Genomic DNA, 22,814 nt, shown 5'->3' on the forward strand with positions numbered 1-22,814 from the left:
GCCGGGAATCGAACCACCAACCCTACGATTAGTGGACAACCCGCTCTACCACCTGAACCACAGCCGCCCATTTTCTTTTGAAATGTTCGAAACATGGTAGTTAGTTGCTCTGCTATGAGTGTATCAGCTGTAGAAGCAGTGTACACTTACTATGTCTACTAATGACATGGTCAACGAGTGTAGGTATAAGTTATGTGTACCCACTTAGATGTAACTCGGTGTAAAATACTTTGGCATTTGTGCAGACATTTCCATTCCTGTAGATGTTAATTAGCCTTTAGTAGTAGAAACGGTTGGTTTCCTATTATTGCATACTGTCCTTTATAAGCAGAGGGTAGCATTGCTGCCACACAGCTCCTGGATCCCTGGTTCAGTCCTACGTGTGGGGTTTCTGCCTGTGTCGAGTTCCGCAAGGATATCCTCCAGTGATTTATTTATAAAACATGAGGTACCAGAACTCCAAGGTAGAGGCAATCCAGCAAGTGAACAGGAAGGGGAAAAAGGTCCTGAAATATATAGACACAACAGTGCTCCAAATAATACAGTAGTGCTGAATGCCACCATAGACCTAGGGCCAAAAGCATAGGTTTGATAAAAACAGTACAATGAAGGATTGCAACCTCAACATTGCAGTGATGCCTTGGGAGGACTGGAGGAGTCACCTGCACAATTACTGTTTTCAGCTTCATGATATTTCACTGGACTGCACAACAAATGTTTTACTCAGAACACTGTTTTACAAAAGTAGATTATGCCGTTTACAAGTACTGATACTAATGGGAAAGGGAAAAGAGGAAAAAACAAACAAACACCTTTCATAGCTTGCATAATTATCCAAATAATACCACAACTAAGTTATGCGAGTTGCATTTTCTTAATGTCATGATTTTATTATGTTTATTTTTTTCTGTGACAGTTCTGTGTCCTTTAGAAATAATATAAATTTTTTAAAAAACAAAACAAACAAACAAAAAAAAAAACCCACATATGGAACAGGGTTTCAGAAACAGAACTGATACCCCCTGGCTTTCTGTACTGTTGATTCCTCCTTTAAATAATTTTCCCATGAGTGCGCATGACTGATAACGCGAGTTCCCTCTGATTACTAATTAGTCAAGATGGAAATGAGCCTGAATTTTTGAAAGGGAGGTGATGCATCAAGTACAGTCATTCATTTAAATGTTTCTTATTAATACGATAATAATAATAATTTGTTTAATTTTTTATTATTAAAAAGATGCAGAGGTGCCCGATTCACATAAAATAAGTTCTGGAACACAGACACAAATCTGAGAGCATGAGCTGACACACATTAATACTGGGTTTCTCCACTCTCACAAAAACATGCCGCACTTGGATGGCCACACTTAACTGCCCCCGCGTGAGTGAGTGAGTGAGTGTGTGTGTGTGTGTGTGTGTACACCCTGCGAGTAACTGGTGTCCCATCCATGGTATTTTACCACCTCAACCCTGGTCAGAATAAAGCAGTTACTGAAGATGAATGAACGTCCTTTTACGAACAAACAAAAAAGCACTTCCAATGTGAATGTCTCTCTCGTCTGACAGACTCTTCCCATTTAGAGTAAAAACATCGGGGGAAAAAACCCCATGCAACATACAGACCATGTGCTGCTGGCAAACTTATTCCAACTACACCGTTTTAAACACAACCTTGTTTTCAGTCAATTAAACTCGCTGTGAACCAAATCTCATTGGGGTGGCCAGAGTGTTAGCAAATGCAATATGGTTAATGGCATCATTTAGTAGAGAACGGCAGCGTGGGCACTGGATGCAAGAGCGCCTCAGAAGGGCCTACTAAAGGGGAGAGAAAGAGAAACATTACAAAGTGTAATTACTTTAAGCACCATTAGGGATGCAATAACTTGGAGGGGGAAACAAAGTCCAGCTCTGTCACGCCATGCAAATTGGAAGCAGCAGAAGTAATAGTCCTTTTTATCTCTGTCTGTTTCAGATTAAGCAAGCTGGGATAAAATCGAAGTCTGTTATCTTTCAGGTTCGACTGCCATCGATGCGGTAGACGTACTATGATTTCAGGCGAATCTTCTTCTGTTTGGCTGCATGCAAACGATCCTTTCCAGATCGTATAGTCCTTTGCAATATACTTCTGTAAAGCATGGACTGAGATGACTGAATGTGCCCAGTATAAAAACGTTTAGGATAATGACAAATATAAAAGCATCTAACCTTTAGAACCCCATATTGTAAGACTGCTCGTGGCAGTACACCGTTACACTAAAGGCCTTGTAAACAGGTTGTCTCATTTACAAAAAAAAAAAAAGTGCTAATTGTTCATTTCTAAATGAACATGAAATACATTATGTCTTGTGGTTGGCTTCACTTGTCTTGGAGGAAACACGTTCCAGCCTTCCCCCTCACATTTATGTGAAATGTTATACTCAGGGGAGCTAGTAAGTAGGTGAGAATTAGCAAGAGACCAAATTGAAAGAAAATTAGGGGTGAGGGTGGAATCCATCCATCCATTTATTTTCCACACTGCTTATCCTACACAGGGTCGCAGGGAGCCTGGAGCCTATCCCAGGGATCTCAGGGCACAAGACAGGGGGGCAATCCATCGCACGGTAATCGCACACACAAACCTACACACACACACACCCATACTACAGACAATTTGGAAATGCCAATCAGCCTACAACACGTCTTTTTACTTGGGGAAGAAACCGGAGTACCCATAGGAAGGGGTGGGGGGGGTGTCCACCTCCCAAAAAACACGGGGGGGGGGGGGGTGTAAAACACATTCTGACTGTGGAAATTAACATCAGTCTACTTGAAGACTTTCCTGACATGATGTGACATTCTTTTACACCTCATATCTAAAATGTTATTGCGGGCATGGATATGGTCACTTTGGGAGGATTAAAACTGTTCACAGGGAGGATTTTGGGACAGTCATGAAGAAGTTCAGAAGAGAGAAGTATGGCAAGAGGGGAAGAAAATAGGCTGACTGCAATCAATAGCACTTGACAGTTATGGTCTGCATCTTTATTCTCTCCTGTTACTTTTGTTAGTCCCCTGTGTATCCAGACCAGTAAAAGTCTAGCCTGGTTGTGACAGTGCAGAGTGAACTTGTTCTAATGACAACTTTGAAAACTTACTAAATCAATAATGGAGTCTGCAGTGAGTCACCACACCTCCTTACTTCCAGATCACCTCTTGTATTTCAAACCAGTCAGCTCACCAATCAAAGTGCAAGCCATAATGGATTGCATTTTCACAAATTGTTCCCTTTTCACCGATTTTAATCTGAAATTGAGAGGTGAAAGCCACCCGCAGAGATAATGCTGTTTAAAACCTGCACAGACGAGGACTCCTCTTTTCTTAATGCCTACCTTGTTCCTGCAGCTCAGCTGGAGTGATGTCTGGGTTAAAAGCCTTGGATGAGGCTCAGGTGGGCTTTTGGAGGCCAGGATAGGCCAAAAGCATTCAATCTCGGCCGAGCTGCTTCTGCACAGCTACTTAAAAGTGGAAGCGAAGGCGCCACTGTAATCACACTTGCAATGAGTCGTCTCCAGTTATTTGAGTGCTCACAGACAGCTGTTTGTTGGTTTTGTCTCTATAACATCTCTGGAAAAGGGTCCAAGAATGAGAAAGTGGGCCTCAGCGGGATGCCACCCACAGTCCCGGGTCTCAGAATAAATCAATAAGGACATGGCAATGCGCAAGCAGGGAAGGGAGGAGATGGAATTTACTCGGTCAACGACAGATGGGAAAATTACCTGGCTTCAATTGCCATGTGGGACCAGATAGCAAGCCTAATGTATGGGCTGTACAGAAATGGTAAGCGAAGCAGAGAATCCGAGCAAAATATCTTCCTTATTGCAACACATGAGCAGAAAGGGAGTGAGGGGAAGAATATATTTGTTCCCTACCAACATTTTTATGCAATAAACCCATTAAGTTTGGAGTCGCTTCATTTGTTCATTTTGCAGCAAATCACATTTGTCAGAAGAACCGACTTTGCCAAGCGTTCACCATTATTGAAGGCTCTTAAAGATAATAGGGAAACATGGATTGCTTTCAAGTAGCCCATTCATAACAGCATTCCATGTGAAATGGGCTAGAACTGAGACTTACCCCATGACTTGTGCACAAAATGAAGGAGCAAGACATGACACTGAACAAGTAAGCATGAGGACGCATTAGGGCTATATCTACTAATCAGTGTTATAATGATTAAAAACTGATGGTCCAGATAAATACATCACTAAGACAGAGCAACAGATACAAGTTGTTATCTTGTTTTTAGTTCTTAATCATTTCTGACACTAGAAATAAAATGACAGTTTGACAGATGGGAATGATTAGAAAAGGCCTAAGACCAAGTAATTATTCTTGAAGGAATGTACAGCCAAGGTTGAAAATACAAAAAAATAAATAATAATAATAATAATAATAATAATAATAATTTATTGTACTTTTTTTCCTTAACAATCCCTCAAAAAAGGCTTGTCCGTAATGGAGATAGTGCTACTTGAGGTTAAAACACCTTGGTGAAGGTCACCGCAGAAGCGGCTCAGAAGAGAAAATGACAAGGACGTTGGAACCTGTGGCTTCCTTGCCAACATCCCTGCTGACCCATGGTTGAACCACTACTTGTTACTCTGAGATAAATCACCCTGGATGCGTGAGTGCTATAAAGGAAGTTGCATTGGTCAACCTTGAAACAGGATTTCTTTTAAATTCTCCAGAGCTTATACCTCAGTACAACTCAATGTAACTTTTCTCTTGCTATCTCCGATTCCATCAATTTTGTCGAGTCCCAAGGAGACCGCGGTCATCAGCACTTTAAGCAAGACTGACAGGCTTTCAGCAGATAAATGGAAGAAACACTGAACTGTGTTTTTTCTCTTGTGCATCTAACTCACCACAATACCACAGATGTTTTGAAGAACTTTATTAAGTTGTTTTTTTTTTTCCCTTGGTAACACGCATCAACTTGTACATTTCAGGTCATACATCATTCCAAGTGTCATCTCGAAGCCTGCGAGATGAAGATCCCTCTTTTCAGTCACACCTGAGACTTTATTATCTAGGCAGCATATCTAAGGGAAGGGTTGCTTTGCTCACAGTGATCGCTACTGAGGTTGCAGTGGCAATACATGTGTGGGTCATGGATGCTGATGATGCTGTAATGTACGGCAAACAGGCTCGTCACAACCGACAGCACTGGACCTGGACCATAAATTAGCGACAGCCGCAGTAATGAAAGCCAGAGCAAGCATAGATGGCAGTGAGATTTACGAGGGGGCTGAAGAGGATTTTGAATTATGATTTTTGTGCAGATGAAGTCCGATCTCAGGGCTGTCCGTGTGCTCGAATAGGAGGTTTGTTGACACAGCGGTTGATGCATATGGGCATGTGTTTGATTGGCCATGAACCGGGCTGCCAAACACAGCAGCTGTCAGATGGCTGCTGTTTGTACACACACACTGAGGACAGTTCATGGCCTGGCACTGACTGCTAGTGTTATCATACACTACAGCAGCTCCTCTTTACTTGAATTACACAAGGGGTGGGGTTGAGATGAATGATTTACAGGACCTTCCTTCAGCATTAGGAAACTGACAGAGCACCTGAACTCAAGCACAGAATTACCTCAGCTTCTCAAACATTCAAACAACAGACGCACTACAGAGAAGAGGCAATTTCATTAAATCACAGATTGCTCAAAGTCCCTGATAACAACAAAACCTTGGAGTATGCACATTAAACCTTCAGCGGAAGGCCACAGAACATGATGCCCTATGGCTATTTTACAGAAACAAGACAGAGAGAAATAAGAAATCTGAGCAAAAGAAGCACATAAGCAATAAAGGGTAGAGATCCTAAATGGGTTGACACCCAGGAGAATTATGCTGCAGACAAAGCTAGAGCAGGTTATCAACTACATTTACTCAAGAGCTCACAATGCATTCAACTGAGGCTCCAGAAACAAAACTGACCACGCGCTAATGACACAACAGGTTAAATATCTACAGGTGATGCTTGGTTTTTGGCGTGGGATTTAAGTTCCTAAGAAGCAATTTACCTCAGTATAATGTCCAGAGTATTATATCACTAACAGACTGATACGGGGTACACTCAGTGCTAGACTGCTACAAAACACTTAATATATCACATTATATATATACACACACACACACACACATACACATACACACACACATACATACACACACATTTCAGCTGCTGGACATAACAGCTAAATATTACAACAATAGCTGTAATACAATTTCCGGGAAATAATTGAAGTAACTAAATATATTACATTTAATGACAGAAGCTACTGCAGGATAATGTTGGGTACTTCACTCCCTTTAAAGAAAATACTTGAGCGTTAGGTTTAAACTTGGGGATACTGCTGTCCAAAACATCAAGACCAGCTTGACAATAGAGGAAGACAGACAGAAGTCATGCTGAACAGTTAACCTTAGAACATGTTGGGTGGGGTAAAAGAAATAATTAGCAACATAGTCACTCTAAAAGAAGGAATCTGTTAAAACATAGCAATACTGTGGGGATACAGGTTTAACCCATCTGAGCTTTTGCTATTGCAATTTCAGTGATCTATAAAGACAGGTAGATGCTATCTACTCAACCGTGGTGCACACCAGCAAACTAATGACGTCACTTCCTGCAAACACTATAAATTAATGTGCACTGGAACTTGTAACAGCATCTCGTTAACCCAAATGTGACCTAAAAGTTTGGGATTCTTCATGGTTCGGCAAGTTCGATTTTTTTTCCCTTTCCAGTGACAGGCAGCTCTATATTGCACTGAGAGCATAAGGTTCCTCAAAGACGGACTGCTCTTCAATCCCTCTTGCAAACAGCTTGATCAACTGGCAGTGCACTCTGGAAAGACAGAGATGGAGAGAGAAAGATCTGTCAAACGTCACTTTGGATAAAGAGAGCATTTAAACATATGGACAAAAGTGAATGGATGAGGGGGGAGTGAACACTGGTAAGATTGAGGTCTTAAAGTTCACTTATGTAATGAGGCAAATATAACCATGATGTGCCTGAACTCCTGCAATGTGGTCATTGCTGTTTACAAGTCATTATGTCACCAGCAGATGGTCACAGTTCCCACAATACGAACTCAAACGGAATATTTATTATTATATTTCAGAATCACAAATACCATGACGGTGCAAAATAAGACATTTGTATAGTAATCTTATAAATTCTAAGACTGCACAGGTCTAACTCATTCAAGCTTGTAGTTCTCTTTGATTCAATGGTGCCAACAAGGAAATCCTAACAGACAGAAAGAAAACAGTACTGCATGCTATTGGACAGGACAATTCCAGGCTAAAAGCATGAGTGATAAAACAGGTATTGGCTGAACTGTAATTTACCTGAAATCTGCAGAGTTTGTTAGCTGACTTTATATAACTGTTACAAATTTAATAACATGTCTGCTCTGCAGCTGTAGAAGCGTAGATGACATGGGTTAACAGTATGTTGTTTCTGCTGGGTGTGATTTCTGACTTTTTATTTAAGGGATGACCTTTCCCCAATGTGCACCAAGCAACAGTACAATAAATAAATAAATAAATAGCAAGGAAAAAGTCCATTATGGCTGCCAATTAGCAGCGCCTCCATATTTTCCCAACTAAGAGAGACCACAGTCCCAGTTGTTTTCTATTTCAATGAACTGGCTTTTCCATACTGAGAATTTTATTTGCGTACAAAACCACACAGATTAGCACCTCTGTTTATGATTATTATTAAAGTACATAATATTCCACTTGCATTAGAATGAAATCCTACTCATCCTGTACTCATTCTTCATTAGTGTTTAACCTGCAGCTGTCCTTGTGCACTTGCTAACTGATGCTCCAACATCCTGCAATGTTGCACATGACCTTTTAGTATTCTTAAGGTGCATAATTTGTCCCACCTTGCTTTACTTCACTTTTCTGAATTGCTCGTTTAAATATTTCATTAACGGCTAAACAATAAATCTGGGCAGTGGACTGGCTCTGCACTTCCCCAATTGCTATTAAGGCAAGCTTTATTGCCAACCTGCCACCTACAGTTTTTAAATACTGTATACATCAATTCCCGGTAGAGATTTTCCCATTTATGTTGTGCATGTTTATTAGATGAAAATGTAATGCCAAATATTCATTTATTAAACCACACACAGTAGTTCTTGTATTAGGGATTTTTGAATTAATGCTGTCAGTTTCTGTCCTGACTTTATTTACGCATGCAGTACCGCACACTAAAATGTAATGAACATATATCTTTTAAATTCAGACTAATTATTTAATTACTTACTCCTCGCTATTGCTCACTGTCTTACAGCGCATTGTTCATCTCTACAGTTCATTTGCTGAATCGTTCGAAGAACAACTAGTGAGGAGGAAAAGTCAATAAATGAATGGGCCTAAATTTTAATTAAAAGGCAGTAAGCTTTTAACAGTGGAAAGGCCATTAAACTACAGGACATTAGACAGCTATGCATCACTGATGGAACAAATGGAGTGTGAAATAAATGTTGCATTCAGGAAAGCCATCATGCTACATAAAGATTTTCCTGTGATAATCGAGTGCTGTTCCACTTGCTTTCTGTTATATAAATAGATTTTTATTTTTTTTTTTTACAGTGCAATGACCATGCAGTTTATCTCTCAAACGAATTGCGCTTGTAATATTCCAGTGGAAGTGGTTCGTCTCGGCTCAAAGTGATTTACTTATCAAGAGCTACAACGGTGCACTGAGGTAATTGGGATTTCAACGCTCAGAGAAAACGTCCCCTTTCTGAATTGGTCAAATTTGACACTGAAGTAGCAGTTTATTACTTACACTTACCTTGCGCCTACATTTATTTGCCCGTTTATCATCAGGCACATCTACAGATAGGTACACTTTGTAGGAATTCAATTACTGACTGTAGCCTAGCTGATGTCGTGGACAAAATATAAATGTGCTGAAACAGTGGCGATAATTTTATAACCTATAAACCTATGGCCCAGGATGTACGTTCTTCAAAGGTGAATATGTACACTGCTGCACTGCTTACATAAGTAGCACTAACTTGTAATACTCAATGTAATGTCTTGAGACTCATGTACCTGACTTGAATGGCAGCATGAGGCAGGATTTCTCCGTCACAATTCCAGCTACTGTGCGCCAGGCTGCAGCTGCATGCCGGATGCTCTCTGCATATCTGGCTGAAGAAGCGTTTACGACCAGAGCCCTCGGTCTCCCTAAGGTCCAGCTCAGAGTCGGTGTCCTCATACCTGGGCGTGAAGCGGAACTGTTGCACTCGGTACACCTCCACAAACGGGTGGTCAAACTGCAACACACACACACACAAGCAGACGCTGATTTACAAACCATCCTCTCTGCTCTGATGTATTTGAGAGCTTTTATAGAGGGGGGGTGGGGTGACTATTTCCTTTTTGGTCCGATTAGAACCTGCCAACTTCACATTTATGGAAGAAATACTGCACAATAACTACATTTAGTAGCATCTTAAAATATTATCATGGTTGTGCCTTTTTGCCTTGTGTAGAAAAAAAAAAAAAAAAAAAAAACCCACTATTGGTGTGGTGTAAACAAGGATAATTTTTCCACTGCAATGAACAGAAAAACTGTCAGGGATTATTTTGTGATAATTATCTGAAGGTCAATACAGATATTTGTATACAGTTTACTAAACCAATGAATAGAAATACAAATAAATCCTCAACACAAGAGCAGCAGCCAGTGTAAATCTGCCACATGAGCAGGTTTAAAATACTACCTGATTTGTGTACATGGATTTTTAATGGGAGTTGTACTGGATGTAATTAGAATTATCACCTGTTGTTTGTCTCACTCACAAACACTGTGTTTTTCACCACACCAGACTATTACCAATCATGGCTTCTCTTTCTTTTCTCTGACTGAATTCATGTGGACTTGGCCATGCTGGATATCCGAATACTGATTTCAGTACTCGAATACCATGTATACAGATAATTGATATTTAGATCATCACTTAAAAAGCTTTACATACTAATACTGTTTCTTGCCAGTGTCTGGGTTTGTTCTAATGTCTGGTTTGGACCCAAGTCATCAGCATTTTCAACGATCAACCAAAGTACGGTATTTATAGCCATTGCTGTCAAGTTCCTTTAGAAATTGCATTTTTAAAAAAAATTATTTTAATATTAACCTCATTTTTACTGCTACAAATAGAACACTAGTGGTAACTCTGGATTATGCATTCATACCCACAGAAGAAGAAAATTATTTATGCTACACTTTACTTTGGGTAGCAAAAAATTAATAAAATATCATGTAAAACATTAATGTTTCCTTATTGCTAACATTAATGTTACATTACACAAGTAACCAAGGATTAACACACACATCTGTCACCTTAATCCCATCTTCATACTGAAATAACACTACACAGAGTGGAACATAATGTACTAAACAGTTTCAATAAATGTGTCTATGTGCTAAACAGAATATCATTCAAAATTCAGTCAAAATAATCATGTCATCTGTTTCAGGAAATGAATCTTAAGACAATTTTAAAACTAGAAATCTGGTACACACACACACACACACACAATATATATATATATATATATATATATATATATATATATATATATATATATATATATATATATATATATATATATATATATATATATATATAGTATTTACATCACTATAAATACTATATTTATAGTTTTACATATATAAATAACTATAAACAAATATATAATATATATAACTAACTATAAATATAATATAAATACATAGTGTATTTATATAACTATATATTTATAGTTTTACATATATAAATAACTAAATATAAGTAAAATATAATATAAATACATATACACACATATATACACACATATAGAGAGGGCTATAACTAAATACATATATGTATTATATATACACATATAATAATACACACACACTATATATATATATATATATATATATATATATATATATATATATATATATATATATATATATATATACACACACACACACACACAGTACATATATTATATGTATTTATAGTTATAGTGCGCTCTCGCTCTCTCTCTCTCTCTCTCTCTCTCTATATATATATATATATATATATATATATATATATATATATATATATATATATAAAAACTATAAATATAAATAACTTTTATATATGCTTGATGTGGTGAAAACGGCTTGAAACAAATGCATGTAAATTTTTATAATTATAACTGTGTTATAAAAATTTACATGCATTTATTTCAAGCCAATTCCCCCACATCAAGTGCTTTGGTCTTTTGGCCAAAATGTTTAGAAAAAGGTTTTACATTAGGAAACTAAAAGTAGAAGATGGGATCTGTGGATATTTTTGTCTTTCTGCCAAGTAGATAATATGAAAACCTAGTCTAAAACAGATTTTTAACTAATAAGGCACTGACACAGATTCCTGCTCAATCAAGTTTTTAGCCAAGACGCAGTAATAATGATCAACCCACTATGTGTAATAAATTATTCACAGAAAAAGGTGTTTTATTATAAGTGCCAGAACTACGGTTCAGTGAGTGTAACAAATCACAGGGCTGTGAACCTGAACTGGTTGACTTGATTGAAACATTATTAATGAGCATGTGGGCTTCTGACAAATATGGGCGAGACTTCTGAGAAACATGGAAAATATAACCAGACTGAACTGAAGTGAACCCTCGCTAACAAACAGCTGTGTCCATCTAACCAAATTTTGCTGTAGGTAGGGTGAGTCACCCATGAAGCAACTCCCAAGACATAGCCATGCAAAATAAATAAATAAAAAAGAACCAGGAGGAGCAACTAGACAAGGCAGGGGCTGGAAAGTTTCCCTCAATTACCTTTGAGATAAATCTAATCTTTCTGCCTTGTTGGTTTTATGGCTCATAAATCTAATGAAAAACCTCTGAGCATTCATCTAGTCATATTAGAGGCTTTCTGAACCTTAACTGCTCCCTGGCAGCGAGATATACAATTTCTGGATTTAATGTGAGAGCAATAGAAACTGCAAAACAGATGTTTTTTTGGAGCACTGAATTTGGCGTTGTTGCTTGGACAGTAAAACCTAATCTAGTGTCCCATAATAGGGCAGGATAATGAAATGTATTTTAATTGTGATCATTTTTCGGCGCCGCTGAATGTAACAGTAGCAAGCTTAGATAAAGTCAAGCTAAAGCCAAGTAAGAAATAAATCACAACGAGGCATGCTGTTATAGGAAAATAATCAGCAACAGGGTAGTGTGATGGTGGCGAAACGTAAAGCAGGGTTTCTGTTTCCACAACTATTATTCTCCTAGAAAACATCCCGATGGCCATAATGCCAGTGTGTTACAGCATGTACCTGGTCGTCTTTGTTGGTGTGTCGCAGCAGGTGGCGCAGGAAGTCAAATCGTGAGCACTTGCGCACCAGGATGAGGTCAGCTGTGCCATCGGCCAGGTGTGCAGAGGGAGACAGGCCTTTGGGGCTGCGAGGACAAGCACAGCTCATACATGCAGCATTGATGGCCAAGAACTTTCCCCTGATGACCTTCCACACTCCTTTTGTCTCTGTAATGTAAAACACACAGCTATTGTCATGCAACTTTGCACTTTATAGTTATTTGAATCTCAATTATAATGGAAGAGATGGGAGTACTTTTTCAGTGGGAAGAAGTTTGTTCTCAACACTTAAGTGTTGTTCCACATGAAGACCACAAAAGTTTTAGGGATGAGGAAATAACCGTAATTGCATTTACAGTATTGCGCCAATGTTTGAATGCTGGATAAAACTACACAAGAAAAGCTTTGGCAAGATGTTTTCCCTTGTTTATTTTATTAGGCCCTTTGTTTAGTGTGACGGTTGTAGTTTTGAATTCACGTTACAATATCATGTACTTTAAACATCCATCAAGGCAATTCACCAACTGCCCTTAGACTTCCATTATAAATGAGTCAAGGTTATTTTCATCATTTCTCAGTATAGGGAACCAGGTCAATGGTACTTACACATACATGTGGATTGAGGTTAGGTTAAAATTTTTTAGCCCTTTAAATCTGATGTCATAGACCCAAACATCTCTGAGATTAATCTAGTACTTAATGTCAATTGTACATACGAAAGACTTGACGTCTTTTAATGGAGATGTACTGGATATAATTAGAAACATATAATCTCTCATTTGTCCTGGAAGATTTATAGTCCTGGTGAACATCTCTTGGACTTGGGCATACTGTACATCTGAATACTGATTTCAGTACTCGAATACGTGTGTACAGCTATTTGAGATTTATATAATCACATAAAAATGTTTGCATACTAATATGGTTTCGCACCAGCATCTAGGTTTGTTCTAATGTCATCGGCATTTTCAACAATCAACCAAGGTAAGGCATTTATAGCTATGGCGGTCAAGGACCTTTAAAAATGCTGGTGTATCCCTTTAAATCTGAGGTCATGGACCCAAACACCTTTGAGATGAATCTAGCACTTAATGTCAGTTGTGTTTACTGTATCTGACCATGCAGGAAATGTCAGACACTGCTGTGTGATATGCAGTCATAAATCACATAATCTGGTCTAAGAGTCCTAAAAGGAACAGAAACAAGAGGTCTTCCTGTGTTAGCAGGGCTGTAGAGCTGGGAAAAGGCTAAACGTTTTAATAGAAAATTACTGATTAGACACTTAAGCCAAAGGTCTCCTTTGTCCTTTTGCATATTTATATTCATTTGCTAGTTTTCAATGGCATGTTTATCTGAAGCTCATAAGGAAACAGTAGAACAGAAAGCACTTGCCATGTATGGCTGTGATGCAAGATTACTGATTAAGTACACTTAACTCCGTTACACACATGCCTCTGCCTCCCTTCTCCCTTTGAATTGCTTTCGCTACCAAGTCTAACCATGTCCAAATAGCAATTACAGACCTGGAGGTCTCTGCACATGTCTCTGTAAACATCACTTATCAGGGAGTCACGGTCAACAGACAGACCACACTGTAATAAAGGTGCCTGCTGTTCAGCGCTAAGACAGATAATAATCCACGAGAAGTCTGTGTGTGTATAATCAGTGCAGGGACAGATGGGAGGGCTGCATATCATGAGTGGAGAATATATTTGTTCACCCACTGTAGGTGGATGTGTGGGAATAATCACAGCTTTTTTTTTTCATTATTAGGATCTTAATGTTAACTTCTAGATGGAACTTGTGATCGACTGTAAACAAGAGAACATTGGGCCTCATTTATCTATCAGTAATGCTGATTTTCTTTATATTTGTGTGCATGTTGATAAATGCCAATTAGCCATAAAGCTGATTTACAATCACACCTGAAGTTGTAAAGTTGGTTAAAAGGGTCTTACGCAGTAACACATTATGCCAAAGATGAAAGAATTTCCAGAAATGATGAGTAAGAAGGTGATTGAAATACATCAGTCTAGGAAGGGTTACAAAGCTATTTCAAAGGCTCTGGGACTCCAAAGGACCACAGTGAGAGTCATTATCCCTAAATGGTAAAACTTGGCACAGTAGTGAACCTTCCCAGAAGTGGCCAATCAGCCTACAATACATGTCTTTGGACTGGGGGAGGAAATCAGAGTACCCAGAGAAAACCCCCCAAAGCACGGGGAGAACATGCAAGCTCCGCACGCACGGGGCAGGGGTGGGACTCGAACCGACAACCATAGAGGTGCAAGGCAAACGTGCTAGCCACTGAGCCACCGGCGTAATCCTCCTGTGTAACTAAAATAAATAAGCTGTTTAAACCTAATGTGACAATTATATGATGTGAAGCCTATCAGTCGAGGTTCACATTAGTGAGGCTCCTTATACATAAACAGACACAAACTCAGGAGTTGTGGTAGGATATGGATATTTTTCCAAAACAAACTGGAATAAAATAAATATATATAAAACAAAAATAAATGACTTTCTATTCGGCTTAATAAACAAGGTCCGGTGCTGTCCTTTTCGAGTTTTTTCCCTTGCATTGTTCCATCAGGTTTGAGCAGGGTAAAACTGCACGTTATTGCCAAAAGTATGTGGACACCTGACCAATGGACTTTTTGAACAACCCATAACTGATGTAGTCCCCACTCCCGGCCACTCTTCTGAGAAGGCTTTCCACTAGATTTTAGTGTAGATAGTGTGGCTGTGAGGATTTGTGTTCATTCAGCCACAAGAGCATTAGTGAGGTCAGGCACTGATGCTGGGTGAGAAGGTCTTGGGTATAATCATCCCAAATGCGTTCAGTGGGGTTGAAGTCAGGGCTCTGTGAAGGCCAGAGTTCTTCCAAACCAACCTTGGCACACCATATTTTAATGGAGCTCACTTTCTGCACGGGGGCGTGGTCATGCTGGAACAGGTTTGGGCCTCTTAGTTCCAGTGAAGTGAAATCTTAATGCTACAGCATACAGAGGCATTCTAGATCCACGCGTTCAACTTTGTGGCAACGGATTGCAACCATATATGGCTGAGATGGCCAGGTGTCCACATACTTATGAATCAACATGCTTAAGTCACAACTACGTCTGTCTTACTCATATTATTTGTGCCTGAGCAAAAGTGATGAACATTGCATCGAGCCTGTATTTATGCCTAGTGCTGTAGAATGTCTGTTTGAATAGCACGTACCTGCCGTAGTGACAGACCATAAATGTTAGTCACATCGCAACCTTATGCTCATCAGTTTGTGTTTTTATGAGCTGGAAGTGTCCGAGCAGCAATCAAGTGTCAATCAAAATCTATTTATAGGGCATGGATTCTCACCGGTATCCGAGACACTTTCCTCATCTTTGGAAACCTGCTTGTCTGCTGAAGGCAGCCTGCAGATATTACACCTAACAAAAGAACAAGTCATGACCCATTAAGCCTAGTATCAGACACAGCAATCAACACCAAGATCATTTGAGTGCATCTGTTACTGTTAAGCAAACACAGAGATGTGTGTTTGATGTGTGTTCAAATTCATCGGAATTTGATAGAATGACAATTATTAAAAGCATTAGCTGAGGAACATGGCAAATCTCACCCAGATCGGCACTGCAGCTTGTCGCGCGGAGTTCCTACATTCTCATCGGCAGGAAGGAAAGAGATCGTCCCTTCATAGTAGCGATGTGACAGAAACGTTTTAACACCTGCCACAAACCAACAGGGTTCCCATTGAAAATGACAGCAATTGAAAGAATGACGGCGATAAGAGTAACTTCCGCTTTTTTTCTCCACTCTCTTTCAGTCTGTTATTATGGAGGTCATGCTGACCTGAGATGTCGTAGCGAGCCGGGCCCATCCAACGCTTCCTCTCGCTGTCGGTCAGTACGTCGCCATAGAAACCGTAACCAAGCAGCGAGACGGAGTAGCGAAGAAAGGTGTTGTTATGGTGGATGGAGCAGACGTCCATTGGCTGGGAATCTCCTGGGAATAGGAAAGGTATAGTGGTTTAAGACAAACAGTGCTGTGAAAAAGTATTTACCCCATTCTGCCTTCTTCTGTTTTTGTGTATATCCCATAAGCAATAGTTTCAGATCTTCATACGAAACACAACGTAAACCAAAGGCAATCTGAGTAAACACAATACAGTTTTTTTTTTTTTTTTTTTATTGAAGCAAAAAAAAAAAAATTAATTCACCAACGCCTATCACCAATGTGAAAAACTAACTGCCCCCTTAAATTTAAAATGTGTTTGTGCCACCTTTAGCAGCAATAACGGCAACCAAATGCTTCCAATAACTGGACACCAGTCTTTCATTTACTTCTAGGACTAGGATTTACTCCGATGCTTTGGATCATTGTCTTGTTGCATAATCCAGCTGTGCTTGAGTTTCAACTTACAGACTGAATACCAGACATTCTCCTTTAGGATTTTCTGGTAGAGATCAGAATTCATGTTTCCCTCAATTATTGCAAGTCGCCCAGGCCCTGAAGCAGCAAAGCATCCCCACACCATCACACTTCCACCACCATGCTTGACCATAGGTATGATGTTCTTCTTGTAAAATTCCGTGTCTGGTTTACACCAGATGCAACAGGACTCCTGTCTTCAAAACAGTTCCACTTTCAACTCATCAGTCCACAGAACATTCTCCCAAAAGGTTTGAGGATCATCAAAGTGTTCTGGCAAAATTCAGACGAGCCTTAATGTTCTTCTGGGTTAGCAGTGGTTTTCCATGGATTCCATTTTTGCCCCGTGTCTTTCTGATTGTGGAGTCATGAACAATGACCTTTATTGATGCAAGAGAGGACTGTAGGTCCTTTGAGGGTGTCCTTAGCTCTGTTCTGACTTGCTGGATGAGTAGTTTATGTGCTCTTGGAGGAATCTTGGAAGGTCGGCCACTTCTGGGAAGGTTCACTATTGTGCCGAGTTTTTCCATTTGGAGATAATGGCTCTCACTGTGGTCCTTTGGAGTCCCAGAGCCTTTGAAATAGCTTTGTAACCCTTCCCAGACTGATGTATTTCAATCACCTTCTTCCTCATCATTTCTGGAATTTCTTTCAACTTTGGCATAGTGTGTTACTGCGTAAGACCTTTTAACCAACTTCATGCTGTTGAAAAAGTTCTATTTAAGTGTTGATTTGATTGAACAGGGTTTGCAGTAATCAGGTCTGGTTGTGTCTAGTCCAGCTGAACCCCATTATGAATGCAGTTTCATAGATTTGGGGAATTAGTAACTACCGGGGGGCAAATAAATTTTCACAAAGGCCCAGTTGGTATTGGATAACTTTTTGCTTCAGTAAATAACATTCATTTAGAAACTGTATTTTGTGTTTACTCAGGTTGTCTTTGTTTTAATTTCTGAAACAATTTAGTATGCGATATACACAAAAACAGAAGAAATCCTTTTTTTTAAGGAAATAATTTCCACAAATTATGGCATCAAGAATGAAAGAATAGTAACTTCCTTTTGTCTGCACTGGTACCAGTTAATATAAAAGGTTTCTGGAAGATTTTACTATGTTAATTCTAGTACAGATCTAAGATTGTCTGCACTCGCACTACCATGACGCACCATAAAACCATTTTAACACTATTGTCTTCAAGCATTTGCTGCTGGGATGTATGACCCAATCTAACAACTCCACCCTGCAGTTATATTAGGTACGGGTATACATGCATGGTATGTAGCGTAATCCAGTTCAGTAGGCTACATCTCTGTCTCACCCTCACTCAGCAATGACAGACTTTTGGAGGAAATATCCTTTAGAAGAAAAATGTAAGCGATGCACTTGTATTACCGGTTGTATGACAGTTTTATTTAGAAGTGCACACTCACCCACGACGATGTGCAGAGCTGAGGTCACGGGGTCGTTAGAGCCGACCGTTGCGTAGCATATGCAGTCAGTCGAACCTGTTTCACAAACACATTTCACAGGTCAGGGCTTTGCCACAAAACAAATCTAAATCTCCATTTCCCTGAATGTAAAAATATGAAAATCAAATCTCTCGCTTTCTCGGTCCCTCTCACACCTTCTCCCTGCACAATTTAGATGCTGGGACAATCAACCTAGCAATATGAAAAAAAATGTTAACCAAATATTAGATATGCCTGAGGTTTTTCGGTTCACGCTTCTGTGTAAGCAAAAAAACAAAACAAAACAAAACAAAAAAAACAAAACTTTGTCTCTTCTTTGTGCTGAGAACAATTTAGCTGACTCGCAGAGGCATGGTGGAGAATACTATTAGCAGCGAGGCACTGCTTTTTACAGAGATGAGATTTCAGGCTTCATCCCTCTTCTCTCACTCTGCTCAGTAAATGAAATTCTTCTGTCTCAAATTGCTAATATAAAACCCAGTGAGAGCAGCGGTAAGCACAGAGCTCGCTCTGTCTAGAATACTCCGTCTGGGCTGGTTCTTTCAACAATCAAGAAAGAAGGAGCGAGGGCGAGAAGAGAAGTGAAAAAAGGTAAGAAGAATGAAGAGAGCAAAAGGGAGAGAGAAAAAACGTGACAAAAAAAAAAGAAAGAAGGAAAGTGTGCAGGGGCTGTGATAGACTGGCATCCTATCCAGGGGGTATTACAGCTTCACGGATAGGTTCCGGATCCACCGTGACTCTGACCTTGATAAAGCCAGAACTAAAGATGAATGAATGAAGAAAAAAATAATAAAAAATAAAAAATGTGTGAAGAAGCAAAAGGAAAATGGAAAATAAAAAGATGAATGAAAGAAAGAGCTTAAGAAAACTCTTTGGCGTAGGGACATCATGTGTGCCAGAACCAAACCAAAACGATCAATACAGCAAGCTCTAGCTGTGAGGAAAGAAGAATCATCTCGTTATATTTATTTTCTTCCATTAGCAGTTTAAATCATTCATTCATTTATCTTCAGAAACTGCTTCATCCAGGGTTGAGGTGGGAACACTGGGTGTGAGGCAGGAATAAAAACACAGGATGTCACTCCAGTCAATTGCAGCGTAAGCCTTGTTTATACTTCTGCCTGGCTCCGCACTGTGAGCCTCCATTGACTGAGGGTGCACCTCCCCAAATGGACGAGGCGTTTATACTTGATGCGCTCGGCGTTGTAATATTCTTTCAAACGAAAGGCGGCGACTCGGAGTAATCGTCCTATAAACCAACAGGAAGCAGCTGAGAGAAGGAGAAGTATGTCGAAACAACCTTAGAAAGGCTTACAAACAAGGCATAGAGCGTGGAGTTGCTGAATGCTGAGGAGGAATTGTTGTGTTTGTTGTTGACGATGTTTGTCTTCAGTACACTGCACTAAAACCCACACCCAATAAAACCCAGTAAACCTTGAGGTTATCACTTGTCACATTACAACAAAATACAGCTATAAATATGAGAACATGTATAAAACTAAATCGAACAACCTCGATTTTTTAAAAATTCATTCATTTCATTAAGATTATTAAACATAGACCTTTGCTTTCATTAAATAGACTTACTGTTTATTGTAGGCTCATTTTGTAAATGTTAGCAATTACTGTAGACATAAGCAAAAAGTAGGAGCTTCCTGCAAATGTCATCTCACATTTACACAATCAGGTGATTATGTTCACCCAGAAGTCTAAACGGCTCTATGTATAAAGACAAAAGAATGAGGTGTAATTACTGTGTATGATGGCGTAGTGTAGTGACTGTGTTTATTTGTGAAGATGCTGATGAATGTAAACATGGTGCACCTCCAAAAAAAAAAAAAAAAAAAAAAAAAAAAAAAAAAAAATTTCAGCTTTGGCTTTATACTGTCAGCATTATGTACAAAGCAAACCAAAATCACTATTTTTTTAAAAAACCCTTTCCATGAATTTTGTGCCATCTGGCTATGTCCATGTTCCCACATGGATGGATCAGACATGCTTGTACAATCGGACCCTTCGGCAAGAGTCGCCTTGAAGTCACCCATTTCCGGATCCGGCGCTGCGCGGCAAGTTACAAAAAAAATGGCGTGCAAACCGTCACACGGAATGAGCCTCGCACACTCAACACGCTGGACCGCCCACTCCACGATGACGTAATTTGAGTGTTCACACATTCATTCACATCTAGGGGCAATTTAGCCACACCACTACACCTAGTGACGCATTTTATGGAGAGAAGAAAGAGGGTAGGACAGAGCAAACCCATGTGAAACGCCACACAGACAGAAACCTAAGCTCAGGATCAAACCCGGGACCATGGAGTTGTGAGGCAGCACCAACACGCCACCCTTCCATTAGTACAGAACATGCATACAGTTTATTTAAACTCTTGCACCTGAAGAACAGATTGTAGCAGGACAGATTCTTCTGTGCACACTGATAAAGCGAGACTACTGCTAACTTTATCTTAAAATATGATTTGAACCTGTGTACATTTCCACACTCTGGAGAACAGCACTCCACAGCTCCAAGGCCATTTCATTAATCCTCATTAAAACATTGTTATCAACACTAATGGGCCCTCAGCAAAAATATGGCAAAGCAACAATGGAAACAAACAAGCACCTCTCTGTCTTTTTCCACTACAGTAAGACGAAGTGCGTTGAATCCCCCTGCATTTGAACCAAGTTATGGCTTAGTGTGTAGTGGCTGGATAAAGGCCTGCTCTTTGGCAAACCGGCATACCATAATCATCTGTTACTGTTCTCCAGGTAATGCACGTCACAGCTGTGGAATTTTTGATGATGTAGAACGTAGCCAAGTCGAATGTATACTTCATGCCTCCAGGGCAGGCTATCAAAAGAAGCCTCCATGTAGTGGGGTAACAGGAAAAACAAGAAAAATAAAGAAGCCATTTTCTCCAGACACCTTTCTTTGCTCTTGGAGCACTCACCTGCAGGAATGATGCCGATACGAAGGCTGCAAGGAATCAGAGGCTCGTCTGAACAGTCCTGGTCCACGCCGGAGTCACACTGCGTACGGGAGATGAGGCCGTGTATGATTTCGCTGAACATGCCGTCTCCTCCAACACAAACCACCCTGCCGAATAAACGACACTGATGAGTTAAGATGTAGAACACGAGGCCAAAAAACAAAAATAAAACTTACACCCACAGGATAAAACAGCAGTCTAACTTTTCTTGGCTACAGAGAGAAAACTCTTGTTTCCTGGCTTAGTTTCATGTACTGCTTGGATGTTATTTGTTATGTAGATATATCTATGTACGTTTATTAAAGAGATTATGAGACCTTAAGCACATAAAGTGAAATTTGCCAGCAGCTCATTTCAACGTTTTATTTTTTAAATTTCGCTGATGCTTAAGCAAAGAATTAAATATGACATTATAACAACTGTTCCTATAACAACTGTTATAGGAAATTAATCAGCAACATAGAAGTATGATGCAGTCCCAAAGTGTTCTCCTACTCATATACCACAGCAATTTACCAATACCCAAACAATGTACTTATTAAAGAATGCCACATCATACTCTATCTATTTATATAGTTTATAATTGGGAAATGTCCGCCAAAAAAAATTTAAACAAAGAAAGAAACTGAATTCCTGTCTCTGCTCTCAAGACTTTCTCATTTAGGAAACCTGAGACTGTTACAAAACAATGACACTGGAGACTAAATGTGAAATAAACATGGTCTCCTCATCATATCCGTGTTTACACACATTTGGAGAGTCCACCATACAAGTCGTGTTAGATGTTACTACAGAAATCAACACCTTCTGAGCAAACACATTTAAGAATTCAAGAGTCAAAGGTGATGATGGTAGAGTACAATAACATGGGCATCCTCTACTAGCGTCAACATGAGGGACAAGGGTTACATTTCTTGGAAGTAGAACCAGCAGGGCTCGAAACACAAACATACATACGCATTTTTTTTTGTTCTTCTACATTTTACAATATTTATAATAAAGTCATCAAAACTCTGGAGTAACACAAATGGAACTATGGGAATTATGTTGTGATAAAAAAATTAAAAACTAATTAAAATAATTTCATATTTTAGCATCTTCAATGTAGACGCCCTTTTTGCCTAGAATTTCCAGAAATGTCTTCTTGGCATTTTCTCAACTGATTTCTTGAGGAATTTCCCGGAGATGCTTTTTAAACAGTATTAAAAGGAGTTCACACCGATGCTGGACACTTATTGGCTGCTTTTTGGAATATTTCAATTTTGTGAATAAAATGTTAGTTTTCTAATGAAAGAACGTCGGCACGATTATATTTTTGTCTACAACACCGATTTCACACATTTAATCATACACCCTCAGATCCAAACATTTTTAAGATCATGAGAAACATTTCATTCGAGTGTCTCCAAACTTCTGACCGGTAGTGTGTGTATATATAATTGTAGTATATACACTACCAGTCAAAGTTCTGATTGGCT

General features: G+C 39.3%; 1 protein-coding gene across 2 annotated transcripts in view; it reads right to left on the reverse strand.

Annotated features, from left to right (window-relative positions):
• Nucleotides 1–4,918: 4,918 nt before the first annotated feature.
• Nucleotides 4,919–22,814, reverse strand: part of cerk (ceramide kinase) — a 30,453-nt gene continuing 12,557 nt past the window's right edge. For both annotated transcript variants that reach the window (XM_053650292.1, XM_053650291.1), the window contains exons 6-13: nucleotides 21,298–21,443; nucleotides 18,306–18,380; nucleotides 16,297–16,449; nucleotides 16,067–16,172; nucleotides 15,805–15,875; nucleotides 12,404–12,609; nucleotides 9,126–9,349; nucleotides 4,919–6,894 (exon numbers count right to left, since the gene is read on the reverse strand). In XM_053650292.1, the coding sequence (XP_053506267.1) occupies nucleotides 6,807–6,894; nucleotides 9,126–9,349; nucleotides 12,404–12,609; nucleotides 15,805–15,875; nucleotides 16,067–16,172; nucleotides 16,297–16,449; nucleotides 18,306–18,380; nucleotides 21,298–21,443 (1,069 nt within the window). In that variant the 3' untranslated portion in view covers nucleotides 4,919–6,806. The remainder of the gene's footprint in view (nucleotides 6,895–9,125; nucleotides 9,350–12,403; nucleotides 12,610–15,804; nucleotides 15,876–16,066; nucleotides 16,173–16,296; nucleotides 16,450–18,305; nucleotides 18,381–21,297; nucleotides 21,444–22,814) is intronic.

The sequence above is a fragment of the Ictalurus furcatus genome, chromosome 19 (genome assembly GCF_023375685.1).
Source record: "Ictalurus furcatus strain D&B chromosome 19, Billie_1.0, whole genome shotgun sequence".
Classification (NCBI taxonomy): domain Eukaryota; kingdom Metazoa; phylum Chordata; class Actinopteri; order Siluriformes; family Ictaluridae; genus Ictalurus; species Ictalurus furcatus.